This window comes from Salvia hispanica, chromosome 1 (assembly GCF_029641045.1).
Source record: "Salvia hispanica isolate PSC_SH4W2 chromosome 1, Shi_PSC_v1, whole genome shotgun sequence".
Taxonomy (NCBI): Eukaryota; Viridiplantae; Streptophyta; class Magnoliopsida; order Lamiales; family Lamiaceae; genus Salvia; species Salvia hispanica.
Window position 1 is genome coordinate 29,837,836 of NC_142692.1, and position 13,592 is coordinate 29,851,427.

The 13,592-nt window shown below is 39.2% G+C and overlaps 1 protein-coding gene and 2 pseudogenes across 1 annotated transcript; all 3 read left to right on the forward strand.

The window, feature by feature from the left end:
• Positions 1–2,351: 2,351 nt before the first annotated feature.
• On the forward strand, positions 2,352–3,077 carry LOC148933576 (secreted RxLR effector protein 161 pseudogene; annotated as a pseudogene).
• Positions 3,078–4,021: 944 nt separating this feature from the next.
• Positions 4,022–7,583, forward strand: LOC125222444 (transketolase, chloroplastic-like). Its single transcript, XM_048125065.2, has 7 exons — positions 4,022–4,573; positions 4,977–5,067; positions 5,183–5,288; positions 5,379–5,661; positions 5,788–5,936; positions 6,042–6,195; positions 6,440–7,583. The coding sequence occupies exons 1-7, from the start codon at positions 4,103–4,105 to the stop codon at positions 7,397–7,399; spliced, it is 2,214 nt and encodes a 737-aa protein (XP_047981022.1). The 5' UTR covers positions 4,022–4,102; the 3' UTR covers positions 7,400–7,583.
• Positions 7,584–11,103: 3,520 nt separating this feature from the next.
• Positions 11,104–13,185, forward strand: LOC125222666 (UDP-glucuronate 4-epimerase 3 pseudogene; annotated as a pseudogene).
• Positions 13,186–13,592: the final 407 nt, after the last annotated feature.

A 13,592-nucleotide genomic window follows, 5' to 3' on the forward strand; every position in this document is an offset into this window, starting at 1 on the left:
ATATGTCCCAACTCTGTCTCAGAGACTGATGCCTATTAGTCATGTGACTAAGGAGCTAAATTGCACTCTTCTAATACATCCCGATTTTTGCATTTTACAGGATATTCAGACGAGGAGGATTCTTGGACGTGGCACTGAGAAACAAGGACTCTACTACGTGGACGAGATAGCTCAACACGGCAGTGCAATGCTGGCTCACGGATCCACGAAACAGGAAACTTGGCTCTGGCACCGAAGACTAGGACACCCTTCTCCTGGTTATTTTAAATTGTTTTATCCAAACCTTTCAATTTCTTCTGATTTTTCTTGTGAAACTTTTGTTTTGGCCAAGAGCCACAGACAATCATTTAAACCTACAAATACTCGTATGAAATCCATGTTTTCTTTGGTACACTCTGATGTTTGGGGTCCTGCACCCGTTATTGGTGGGAATGGTTTTCGCTATTTTGTGATTTTTATTGATGATTGCACGCGAATGACATGGATTTACTTTCTGAAAAATAAATCTGATGTGTTTGATAGATTCATCTCATTTTTTAAATTAATCCAAACGCAATATCATACCACTATCAAAACCCTTAGGTCAGATAACGGGAGATAATTTGTTAACAGTGTTATGACTCAATTTTTGCAAAGAAAAGGGCGTAATCCACCAAACCTCTTGTACCTACACTCCCGAACAGAATGGGGTAGCTGAACGAAAAAATCGAACAATCCTAGAAATGACCCGAGCCATAATGATCGAATCCAAAGTCCCCAAATATTTTTGGCCATAAGCAATCGCTACATCTATATACCTCATTAACCGTCTCCCAACCAAAATCCTAAACATGAGAACCCCCCTTGATGTCCTATCCAAACAAGCCAAAATACCCGACCATCTAAACCTATAGCCCAAAGTCTTTGGATGTACCGTCTACACCCATATTCCAAAACTTGAACGAACCAAATTGTCCCCGTATGCAACCAAATGTGTCTTTGTGGGGTATGGGGTAAACCAGAAAGGTTACAGATGCTTTGATCCTTCCACCCGAAAAATCACCACCACTATGAACTGCAATTTCTTGAAAACCGAATTTTTCTACAACACCCACCTTAGTAGTCAAGGGGAGAGAGGTCCAGATAATTCTAATTCCGGACTATCTAAGTTGGGTTGTGCCATTGCCAAGCTCCTCGATTGAGGATCCAACAGATCCAGTGGTAGTCACTGCTACCGAGCAGGTCTCGCCGACGATTGAGCCGCCGCCTCATCCGCCCCTAAGTAATCAGCCTCCGACGATATCCGAGGTAATTTCTGAACCAAACACTGTTGAAAGTTCAGTTATCCCTGACCCAGTTGATACAGAACCCCGAGAGGAAAACAACGCCTTGGATGGAGACACCGGAAAATACGTGCTTCCTTACAGAAGAACAAGAGGAATTCCACCAAAAAGGTACTCCCCTGAGAAGATAGGGAAGAAAAGCCGCTATGGAGTGGCAAACTTTGTGCAAGGGAATCTCACCAAAATGGCGCGAGCCTTTGAGGTTGCACTATACGAAGAAGAAGAAATCCCACAATCAGCCGAGGAGGCAATGAAACATAAGAATTGGAGGGAAGCCATGCTCACTGAGATGAGAGCACTCATGAAAAACAACACGTGGGTTAAGAGCAAGCTACCAGGGGGAGTCAAGACAGTCGGGTGTAGGTGGGTGTTCACAATAAAAAGAAGACCAGATGGAACAGTAGAGAGGTATAAGGCACGGTTTGTGGCGAAAGGATATACCCAGACATATGGCGTGGATTATGCTGAAACGTTCTCACCTGTTGCTAAGATTAATACCGTGAGAGTGTTGTTCTCAATTGCTGCTAATAAGGATTGGCCACTTCATCAGTTTGATGTGACTAATGCTTTCCTACACGGGGAATTGCCAAAACCAGTATTCATGGAACCACCGTCAGGGTTCACGGGGGAGTTCCGTGATGGAGAAGTTTGCCAACTCAAGAAGACACTATACGGCTTGAAACGGTCCCCGCGAGCATGGTTTGGGAGATTCAAGTGATGAAGAAGTACGAGTACAAACAGAGTAATTCTGATCATACTTTGTTTATCAAGAAAAAAGGAGGAAAAATTACGTGTCTGATTATATATGTGGACGACATGATCATTACTGGGAATGATGAAGAGGAGATGGCAGAGCTGAGGAAGAATCTATTTCACGAGTTCGAGATGAAAGATCTAGGCCTTCTTAAGTAATTCTTGGGGATAGAGGTACTAAGATCTAAAAGTGGAATCTTCATAAACCAGAGGAAGTATATACTTGATCTGCTAACAGAGATAGGGATGCTCGATTGCAAATCGACGGACACTCCGATGGTGCAAAATCATGGATTACAGATGAAGGAAAAGGCAAGACTGACAGACACGGGGAGATATCAGAGACTAGTGGGAAAATTGATCTACCTATCTCACACAAAACCGGATATTGCATATGCACTTGGAGTGGTGAGTCAATTTATGCATGCACCACAAGAGGAGCATTGGGAAGCAGTTTTGAGGATCGTCAGATATTTGAAAGGAACAGCCGAACATGGGCTCACGTTTGGAAAACATGGGCACATGGAGATACATGGTTTTACTGATGCAGATTGGGCGAGAAATCCGAATGACAGGAAATCCACTGCCGGGTACTTTACTTTTGTAGGAGGTAATCTTGTGACATGGAGAAGTAAGAAACAGAAGATAGTATCGCTCTCTAGTGCAGAAGTTGAATTCAGAGGACACAAAAGTGGACTAACAGAAATCTTGTGGCTACGAAGACTTATGACCGAGTTGGACCTTCGATCGGCCCTTCCGTGTAGATTGTTTTGTGATAACAAGGCAGCTATTAGTATTTCTGAAAATCCGGTGCAACACGATAGAACAAAACATGTGGAAGTAGATCGGCATTTCATAAAGGAAAATCTTGAGGCAAAAGTGGTGGAAATGCCTTATGTCAAGTCTGAAGATAAACTGGCGGACATCTTGATGAAAGCAGTAAACTCAAAGTCATTTCAAGAAGTACTGTGCAAGCTAAGCATCGGGAATCCCATAACTTAGCTTGAGGGGGAGTGTTAGAATGAAGATCTCACAAAATCAGGAAATAACGTGTGATTGATATGGGAGTATATTTGGGAATATATTATGCCAAAGATAGAGTATCTTTAATTGTAAAATTAGGTTTACCTTGTGTAGATATTCTCTAGCCTATAAATATGTAGTCTCTGAATCATATTATTCATTGAAATACAAGAACGATTTCTCCCACTGATATTTAACACAATTTTTAAAACCCGTGCCCAGTCCAAGTGACTCGAATTATCTGGGACAGAGGGAGTAAGTAATACTACCAGTTTATTTAGAGTTATTGATTCATTTTAGCAAATACTCTTATAAATAAAATGCATTGACTGGACTCTGGAGCTCTGTACGTGGTGGCCTCGAGCAAGGTGCCGGACGAAAATGCTGAAAATTGGTCAAATTTGATTTGCTTGATAAAATATTAGTACTACTAGTAAATTAGATTTTGTCATGGACAAGTTTTAATATATGAATCAATCTAATTGCATCATTATTTCTTCCTATACTAACACATAAAATACCATTATCTATATGTAATAAAAATTGTTATCAAGTTGGTGGCGGATGCTGTGATCTCATATGTACTTAACAAAATTGTTTCTTTCCCCCTAAAATATTCATACATTACTCCCTAATTAATTTATATTATAAATTTTAAAATGTCAAGTTATTTACATGCCTCAGTTCACTTACCAAGAGGCAAGAGCTTACCTAACTTTCCCACCCACCCACCCCACCCCACCCACACTATACATATGAATATATTAGTGTAAATAATAAACAACATTGTAATTGCCACCAAACAAAAACACTTGATTTCATTCGAAAAATACAACGTAATCTATTGTGAAACAAATGAATTCATAATTTTTATAACCCAAAAGTATAAGTAATAAGGAAATGGAATAAAATATTGTCACACCTACCTAAATCATAAATACTGTTTTCCTTCTTCATATTTTCAACACACACACACACACTAAACAAGCACAGAAGAGATCGGCATGGCTTCTTCTTCCTCCTCTCTCACTGCATCTAAAGTCGTCCCCTCTCGCTCCGCCTTCCCCATCCATGCCTCTTTCTCGCCATCATCCTCCCTCTCCGTCCCCTCCTTCGGCCTCAAGCCTGCCACCTCGATCGCCGCCACCTCCTCCTCCCGCCGCCACGCCCCAATCCCGATCCGCGCATCGGCAGCTGTCGAAACCCTAGGTAAGACGACCGACAACGAGCTGGTGGAGAAATCCGTCAACACGATCCGTTTCCTGTCGATCGATGCAGTCGAGAAGGCGAATTCCGGCCACCCCGGCCTGCCCATGGGCTGCGCTCCGATGGGCCACGTGCTGTACGATGAGGTGATGAGGTACAATCCGAAGAACCCTTACTGGTTCAATCGCGATCGATTTGTGCTCTCCGCCGGCCATGGGTGCATGCTTCAGTACGCGCTTCTTCACCTCGCTGGATACGACGCCGTCAAGGTACGATTTTCTTACTTTTTAGGCTTTGCTAACTTGCAACTCTTCTCACCTCATATTTCGGCATACTTTTATCCCATGCAATCTGTTTTCTATTGTGTGGTGATTGATTGGCTTGTTCCTTGGATCTGATTTACTGCTTTCTTTCTTTTCTTTCCTTTATTTTTTACTTTATTTCTTTTTGGGACATAGTTTCGAGCTTGATTATGATACTGTTTATGCTTAAATTAGGAGTAGTCGATTGAGAAACTTAGGGCTGCAGATTTGGGGGATTTTGTTTTGTTGCTTGCTTACATTTCATTGGATGCTATCTCTTTATTTAAGTTGGTATATCAAGTCAATCTTGTGAGGATATGGAGATTTCATATAGTATATCTTAACTCAACTGTAAGTACCTGGCTAACAGGAAGAGGATTTGAGAAATTTCCGTCAATGGGGAAGCAAGACACCCGGTCACCCCGAGAATTTCGAGACGCCTGGTGTTGAAGTCACTACTGGTAAGTAAAAATTGTCCAAAAAGTATCTGCTACTCATTTGGTTCTAAGAAATGTGTTGTGATTGTGATATCCGCTGTTTCTTTTTTTTTTTTTTTTTCTTTTTTTTTTTGTGTAGGTCCTTTAGGCCAAGGTGTTGCCAACGCTGTTGGCTTGGCGGTTGCGGAGAAGCACTTGGCTGCGCGTTACAACAAGTCAGATAGCAAGATTATCGACCACTACACGTATAGGATTGCTTTACTCATTTGTTTTTTAGTCTGTGGTCCATGATTATTGTTATATTACTTGAGTTGATGGCAATGTCCATGTCACAGGTATTGTATCCTTGGTGATGGGTGTCAAATGGAGGGTATTGCAAACGAAGCCTGTTCCCTTGCTGGACACTGGGGGCTTGGGAAGTTGATTGCCTTTTATGATGATAACCACATCTCTATAGATGGTAATACAGAAATTGCATTTACTGAGTCTGTTGAAGCCCGTTTCGAGGCTCTTGGTTGGCATGTTATCTGGGTGAAGAATGGTAACAATGGCTATGATGAAATCCGTGCTGCTATCGAGGAAGCAAAGTCTGTAAAAGACAAGCCCACTTTGATCAAGGTCAGATTCTATAGAATCATGACAAGTCACATGAATGAGGATGATTGAGTCAATTTTTTTTCTAAATCTTAATTATCATAGTTGCAAGACAGATTACTGATCTTTAGTGGAAATATATGCGAGCAGGTTACAACAACCATTGGTTTTGGTTCCCCCAACAAGGCCAACTCATACAGTGTGCATGGAAGTGCATTGGGTGCCAAGGAAGTAGAAGCCACCAGAAAGAACCTCGGATGGCCTCATGAACCTTTCCATGTGCCTGAGGATGTGAAGAAGTAGGGATATCTGGGCTACCTTACCCGTTTGGAATAAAGACATTTTCTATTAAACTTTGTGTTGATTGTTGAGTGCTAAGTCAATTTTGTATGTTCTTATGGCAGACACTGGAGCAGACATGTGGCTGATGGTGCTGCTCTTGAAGCGGAATGGAATGCCAAATTTGCTGAATATGAGAAGAAGTACCCAGAGGAAGCGGCTGAACTGAATGCCATTATCACTGGTCAACTCCCGGCTGGTTGGGAGAAGGCTCTTCCTGTGAGTGGTTACTATTTTGGTTATTCTCCATTTTGATTAACGAATTACACATGATTATAAACCGTTGGCAATGAACATAATATGAGAAAAAAAACTTCCATTAACAAGGAACAGTGGATATGAATCGAAAGTATAAACTTAACTCCAATTTCTCTCTCTGTCAAATAGCACATGAAATTTTATTTATTGGAGTAATTATTGTTCAAATGTAGTAATGTTTTTTACTTCCATAATCTGTCCTCAGACATACACCCCTGAGAGTCCAGCTGATGCCACAAGAAACCTCTCTCAGCAAAACCTCAATGCTTTAGCAAATGTGCTCCCAGGTCTGCTTGGAGGCAGCGCTGACCTCGCCTCATCCAACATGACGCTTCTCAAAAAGTTTGGTGACTTCCAAAAGAATATACCTGAAGAGCGTAATGTAAGATTTGGTGTTCGTGAGCATAGCATGGGAGCGATATGTAATGGAATTGCCCTTCACAGCCCTGGCCTCATTCCTTACTGTGCAACCTTCTTTGTATTCACGGACTACATGAGAGCAGCCATGAGAATCTCTGCCTTGTCTGAAGCTAGAGTTATCTACGTGATGACCCATGACTCTATTGGTCTTGGAGAGGACGGGCCAACTCATCAGCCTATCGAGCATTTGGCTAGTTTCCGAGCAATGCCCAACATACTGATGCTCCGTCCAGCTGATGGCAATGAGACAGCTGGTGCGTACAGGGTTGCTGTTCTTAACAAAAAGAGACCGTCTGTCCTTGCCCTATCTCGACAAAAGCTTCCACAGCTGCCAGGTACCTCGATCGAAGGAGTGGAGAAGGGAGGCTATACCATATCAGACAACTCAACAGGTAACAAGCCTGACGTGATACTGATTGGAACTGGTTCGGAGTTGGAAATTGCAGCAAAGGCCGGTGATGAGCTGAGGAAGGAAGGGAAGGCTGTGAGGGTCGTCTCCTTCGTTTCCTGGGAGCTGTTTGATGATCAATCCGACGAGTACAAGGAAAGTGTGCTGCCAGCTGCTGTAAAGGCCAGGGTTAGCATTGAAGCCGGAACAACATTCGGGTGGGACAAGATCGTTGGATCGGAAGGGAAGGCGATCGGAATTGATAGATTTGGAGCTAGTGCACCTGCACCCAAAATATACAAAGAATTTGGGCTCACAGTTGAAGCTGTTGTAGCTGCAGCTAAACAACTCTGCTAAGCTCCAAGGGAGGGAGTGTTCCTAATAAAAGAGACAGATTTTGTTTTACGGTTCTGTTTTGTTTTTTGAAATTGTGATAAGAGGAGAGAGATTAGGCAGTATGGATGCTACTGGATATTTTACAAAGTCAATTTCAGTTTGTAACTTGATACATTTCCGATTAATTTTGCAACATTTGCGCAAATCCTGATGAGTTTTGAAGGTGTGTCAGTGTCACACATGTTTAACTTAGTGATGTAGAAGAAGAGGTGGGGTCATCAATAGATCTATCTATCAAGGAGTATCAACTAACTTCTGTTGTGGTGATTGAAATGGTTTGTTGTATGCGGTTGTTTTGACGTATTTTATTTAGATTTTAGTTAGTTGAAAATATCCCACCTATTTTTTAGACTTTCCCAATGATATGCATACAGACACTATTTATATATTAGTGGGAAGTACACCTAGAATTTTTCATTTAAGATGATAAGTTTATAATTCGATGTAGTATTGCATATTTATATGACAGAGGATAGTAATAAGATTAACAGATACATACTTCATCCCTTTCCTAAACTTATGAACTTTAACAACGACAAGTAATGTAAAATTGATAAAGAAAGAGAGAATAAGTCAGATAAAGGAAAATGAAAAGTTTTTGAGTCAATTTCCCAAATTGAAGAGTTTCTATTCCTAGGAAATAGGTTAAAAAGAAAACAATTTCTACTATACTTTGTAAGTATAGTTGTACTATGACACAAAATTCGTTTAATTTTTTTTTTTTTTTTGCTAAAAAATTCATATCACCTAACTTCAAAATCTCACCTAACAAGAACAACCCTAATATTTTACTATAGTATCTAAGATCATTACGCACATATTCAGTAGACCAATTTCAAAATTTCCAAATGCTCTTGTTGAACGGAATTTCTCCCGTGACCAATAATAGCCACATTTTTTAAATTTCACATGTATGCACACTCCTACTACTAAAGTAACTTACGATCTTTGTCACGTTAATTCTATGATTTCTATCTTATTGGAACTTCAAAACCTCTAAGAACGAGTAGGTGGGACTTGGGAGTCCAGTATATTTGAATCAGAGGATTTAAATTTTTCTCGAAAGTAGATATTAAAAGTCAAGTTGATGACACTACATAATAAACCTTCTTTGATATATTATGTATTTATGTTTAATCTTAATCCTGGTTTGACATCAAAAAAAATATTTTTGCTATGCAATAAAACAATTTCAAATGAAAAAACTAATGAATAGCATGGTGTCTCTTTCTTGCAATTCCAAAAACCTAAAAGATTTGGTATACAACAGAACACAAGTAGTTGGTAAGATATCACTCTTTGAAAGATGATAATCATAACTACTCAAAGTTTACCAACAACAACCATGTGTTCCCTAATCCCTACCCATATAAATTAAAGATTAGTCCACCTTTCAACATTAAAAAACTATTGATCATTTGAATTCGATATATTGTTACTATATACATTCGGCTTATGATTCGAATATTCTATTCAAAGTTATCTTCGAGTAATATTCGCTTTTTTTCTTGGGAATTTCTTAAATTTTGATTATTTCTTTTTATATTTCAAACTTTGAAGAAAGTTAGAATAATGGTCTGAAAAGCAAAAATCTGGCTACGGAATGTAAGATCCTATTTCAAGTCCGATCTTTAAAAAAAGTCTGAACGAGCACGTTGCAAAAATGGTTTGCACTTCCCCTTTCGAGCTTGAATTATGATGTGAAACCCTCGCATTGATACGTATATGACGTGGAGATATAACATCCTTCCTGAAACTGAATAGTGCCATTTTATGTGGAAATACATGACATTCTATTTCGAATCAGTATATACTCCTTCCATCCCACAAGAATTTTACACTCTTTCCTTTTTAGTCCGTTCCACAAGAATATGCATTTTTCAATTTTGAAAACTTTTTAGTCATTTCTCACTAGCAATACTTTAATTACTTTTTCTCTCTGTCTCTCTCTAAATTTCCAGTCGTCAAAACTGGGTCTTGTTTATAGCCCATCTGAATTCTCTGGGCTACATCATACGATCTGGCCAGATCTATGATTTTGTTGGGGCTGGGCTACATTATTGTTAGCTCAAATAATGGGCCTTATTTATAGCCCATCTGAATTCGCTGTGCATAAAACTGTTTTGGGTGGTTCTATTATGGCCTATATGAGTAATTTATTTTGTAAAATGAAAATCCTCCTAATCATTGTATCATAAGTAGTATGCTTCACATTAAATTATTAATCAACATGAACATTGAAAAAACCGTTGAAAAATCTCAACGTTTAAATGGAAACATCACTTTCAAGAGCGTACATCTATTTGGAATTAGTGGCTGATATTTTACGATTCATACATTTCTATTGTCCGCAAATACTTTTTATTTGTCATAGTTAATTATTTTCTTATTTGGTGTCTTAATGAAAAATTGCAAATAAGTTAGTTACAAACGTACTCTAATGACTCACACATTGAAATTACAAAAGGGCCCAACTAAATCATTAAGTGGGTTATTAAAGTTGTACGGTTTTTAATCATATTTCATAAAATTTACTAGGATTTTTTAAAATGTAAACAATGAACTTATATTCTTTCCAAATCCCGTATGAGATTCTAGCTAATTTAATCAAATTAAACTGATACGTATATTTACATTTAGGAAACGAATGCAATTAGGAAATTGACACGTTAAATTACAACTCATGGTTTAGTTAATTCGAGTGTATCACTTCGCAGTTACGCATAAATTTGTAGGTAGAGAAAGGCATCGATCACCTTTTCTCATATCGTTATACAGCAATTATGATTCCACCACAAATTAATCCAACATTCTTTTTACTTTGACAAGCAGTTAGTCAAATAATTAAAAATCCAATTAATTAATAGCACTTCTTTAAGAAAGTGCCAAGAAATAATTTGAGTTTAGTTCACAAACATCACTTTCTCATTTTTGTACTCCACATGAATTTGAGTTCAACACAATGATGATAAGTAAAATGGAGTAAAATTTAAACCAAATAGAATAAGTTCGATTTTGTCAAATTAGAAATATTCATATTATTTTGTTTTTATATTCATAGTAATTTTGGCAAAATGTTTAGAATTTTTATTCTTTAATGTTTCGAAAACAGGGTTTATATTTATCTAAAACATTGTTTATATTGAGTAAAACATAGTAGAATGGGGAAGTTTTAATGATAATGAGAGGCTATCAAAAATCCCAATCCCCACTGATTTCTCACCTTCATTTGACTAGAAAAGTGTAGTAAAATCTCCCATCCACTCATTTCCAACCCACAAGCCCTAAAGTCAACAAACCCTAACATGAACTCCTATAATCCCAATATCAAGCACCCAACCCAAGTATAACATCATTATATATTGATAATTAGATAAATACCATTATCCATGCACATAAGAAGAGCTAATCAAATCAAAAGAAATCTAACAAATCATAATTATTAGAGTTATACATGTAAAACAACAAAACCCTCTCAGTTTGAAGGAAATATCAATGATATAGGACGGAGTCATTGTAGGAGAAAGGATTAGTCCAAAACGCATTTATTGTACTAATCATATTTAATTAAGACTAAGAAAAAGCATTAATTAGAGCTGCATTTGGAGTCTCCTAAATAATCAAATCATTAGTCCACTCTCTAAACTCCTAAAATTTAGTTCATTTATTTTAAACTTTTTCAAACTCAAACTGAAACCCCATCTTCTCCCTCCTCCAAATCCCTCATTCTTATCTTTACACTCACTCAATTCTCTCTCTCTCTGCCAAAATCGAAATCTCTTTTTCTTCTGCATTTCACAAAAGTGGAAATGATCTTCGAAGACAACCCATCTCCTCAAGAAACCTGTTTCTACATCAATAAAACTGTATTGCTCGTATTCTGAAGAAACCCTGTTCGATTATTTTAGTTTTCCCCCAAATCTTTGATACCGCATTCACCGGAACGAAGCAAAAGATCGAAATTCGATCGCCGCCGGAGAAAAATCTGCAGATTGGAGTGGCAAAAAGGGGCTGAATTCCGAAGTGGGGGGATTTCTCAAATCTTTTAAGAATTTTTCAGTGGATTGTGTCACAGATGAAGCACATTGACAGCCCATCAACCCCTGGGAAATTCAAGATGGAGAAAGCTCCGTACAATCGGCTGCGGCTGCAATCTTCAATAGCTAAGCTCACCTTTTGGTCTTTTGTATTTGTTGGAATGATATTCGTATTCTTCTATAGATCACCGTCTTCTTTGAACCCGGCCTCCTCAGATCTTTCTAGAAGGTCTCTTAGAACTAGCTCGTATTCAGGCCCTAATTTCGAAAAAAAGGTTAGGCAATCTGCTAAGCCTAGGTCAAGGCATGGCATGTCTGTGTTGGTCACAGGGGCTGCTGGTTTTGTAGGAACTCATGTCTCCGCCTCGCTTAAGAGGCGAGGGGATGGCGTTTTGGGGCTCGATAATTTCAACAGTTACTATGATCCCTCGCTTAAGAGGGCGAGGCAGACACTGCTAGAGCGTAGTGGGGTGTACATTGTGGAGGGTGATATCAATGATGGTGAATTGTTGGCTAAGCTGTTTGATATCGTGCCTTTCACTCATGTTATGCATCTGGCAGCGCAGGCTGGTGTGCGTTTTGCCATGGAGAATCCTAGCTCGTATGTTCACAGCAACATTGCTGGCCTTGTTAGTGTGCTCGAGTTTTGCAAGAATGTGAATCCTCAGCCTGCTATAGTTTGGGCATCAAGTAGCTCAGTGTATGGACTGAACACAAAGGTGCCCTTTTCCGAGAGGGATAGGACTGATCAGCCTGCTAGTTTGTATGCAGCTACTAAGAAGGCTGGTGAGGAGATTGCACACACGTATAACCACATATATGGGCTTTCGCTGACAGGGTTGAGGTTTTTCACGGTTTATGGACCTTGGGGCAGGCCTGATATGGCTTACTTCTTCTTTACTAGGGATATCTTGAAAGGGAAGTCTATTCCAATCTTTGAAGCAGTTAATCACGGCACCGTGGCGAGGGATTTTACCTTCATTGAGGATATAGTGAAGGGCTGTTTAGCTGCACTGGATACTGCAGAGAAGAGTACTGGCAGCGGTGGTAAGAAGAAGGGGCCGGCTCAGTTGCGTGTTTATAATTTGGGAAACACGTCTCCTGTGCCTGTGGGGGATCTAGTGAGCATTTTGGAGAAGTTGCTTAAGGTGAAGGCAAAGAGGTTGGTCATGAAGATGCCGAGGAATGGGGATGTGCCGTTTACACATGCTAACATAAGCTTGGCTGAGAGGGAGCTTGGCTATAAGCCCACAACAGATCTGCATGCTGGGTTGAAGAAATTTGTTCAATGGTATCTTAGTTACTATGTTGATGGCAAGAAGAGCACTCAGTGATACATTTTTTTTCACAAATTGTGCGGTAGGATTGTTCTATTCTTGTTCATTTGGATTGATATGATTGTTTTCTGAACTATTTTGTTCGCCTCCTCTGATTATCTTGTTATCACATATCTTGATAATGCCATATAAAGATAATATCCATGATCCGACGATGAAGAAGCTCTTTTGGTTGTTGGGCTTTGATCCTTGGTGTTCTGACCTGCATCGAAGCACAAATCAAATCTGGTATCCAGTAGATTGTGATTGTTGTAACTTTACCACTGTAAAATTCCTTACTGAGAGCAATTTACTCATTGATGGACGTGTACGATTTGGATCCAATTCTAATAAATAGCAGAGAATAGTATGTCTGCTAAACTTTCCACATAAATTTCTTATATAAACTGGGACTTCATCAGCTGCATTTTATTCTTGCTGTGATGTCCACATTAATATTCAGTTTCACCAAGTTCATTGCCCTCACAGCTTTGCTCTTGTTAGGCATGTATGATACACATCTGTTAATCAATTATATTTTTGGTTCTCTGTGTTTTATATACTCTTGCAGCTACAACTTGGAAACTGGACTGGCCAACTCTGAGAACTGATCTTCATTCTTTCCCTGAGATGCTACATGAGATTGATGGGTCATGATTTGGCAGGGAAGTCGTTCACGAACCTATGTGATTTTGTCTCTTGTTTGTTTGATTTCACGTGCATTCATGGGAGTAGTAGACGGTCCTTTTTTTTGAACTTTGACAGACCCAACTTGTGGACTTATATGAAGTCTTTTGTGTT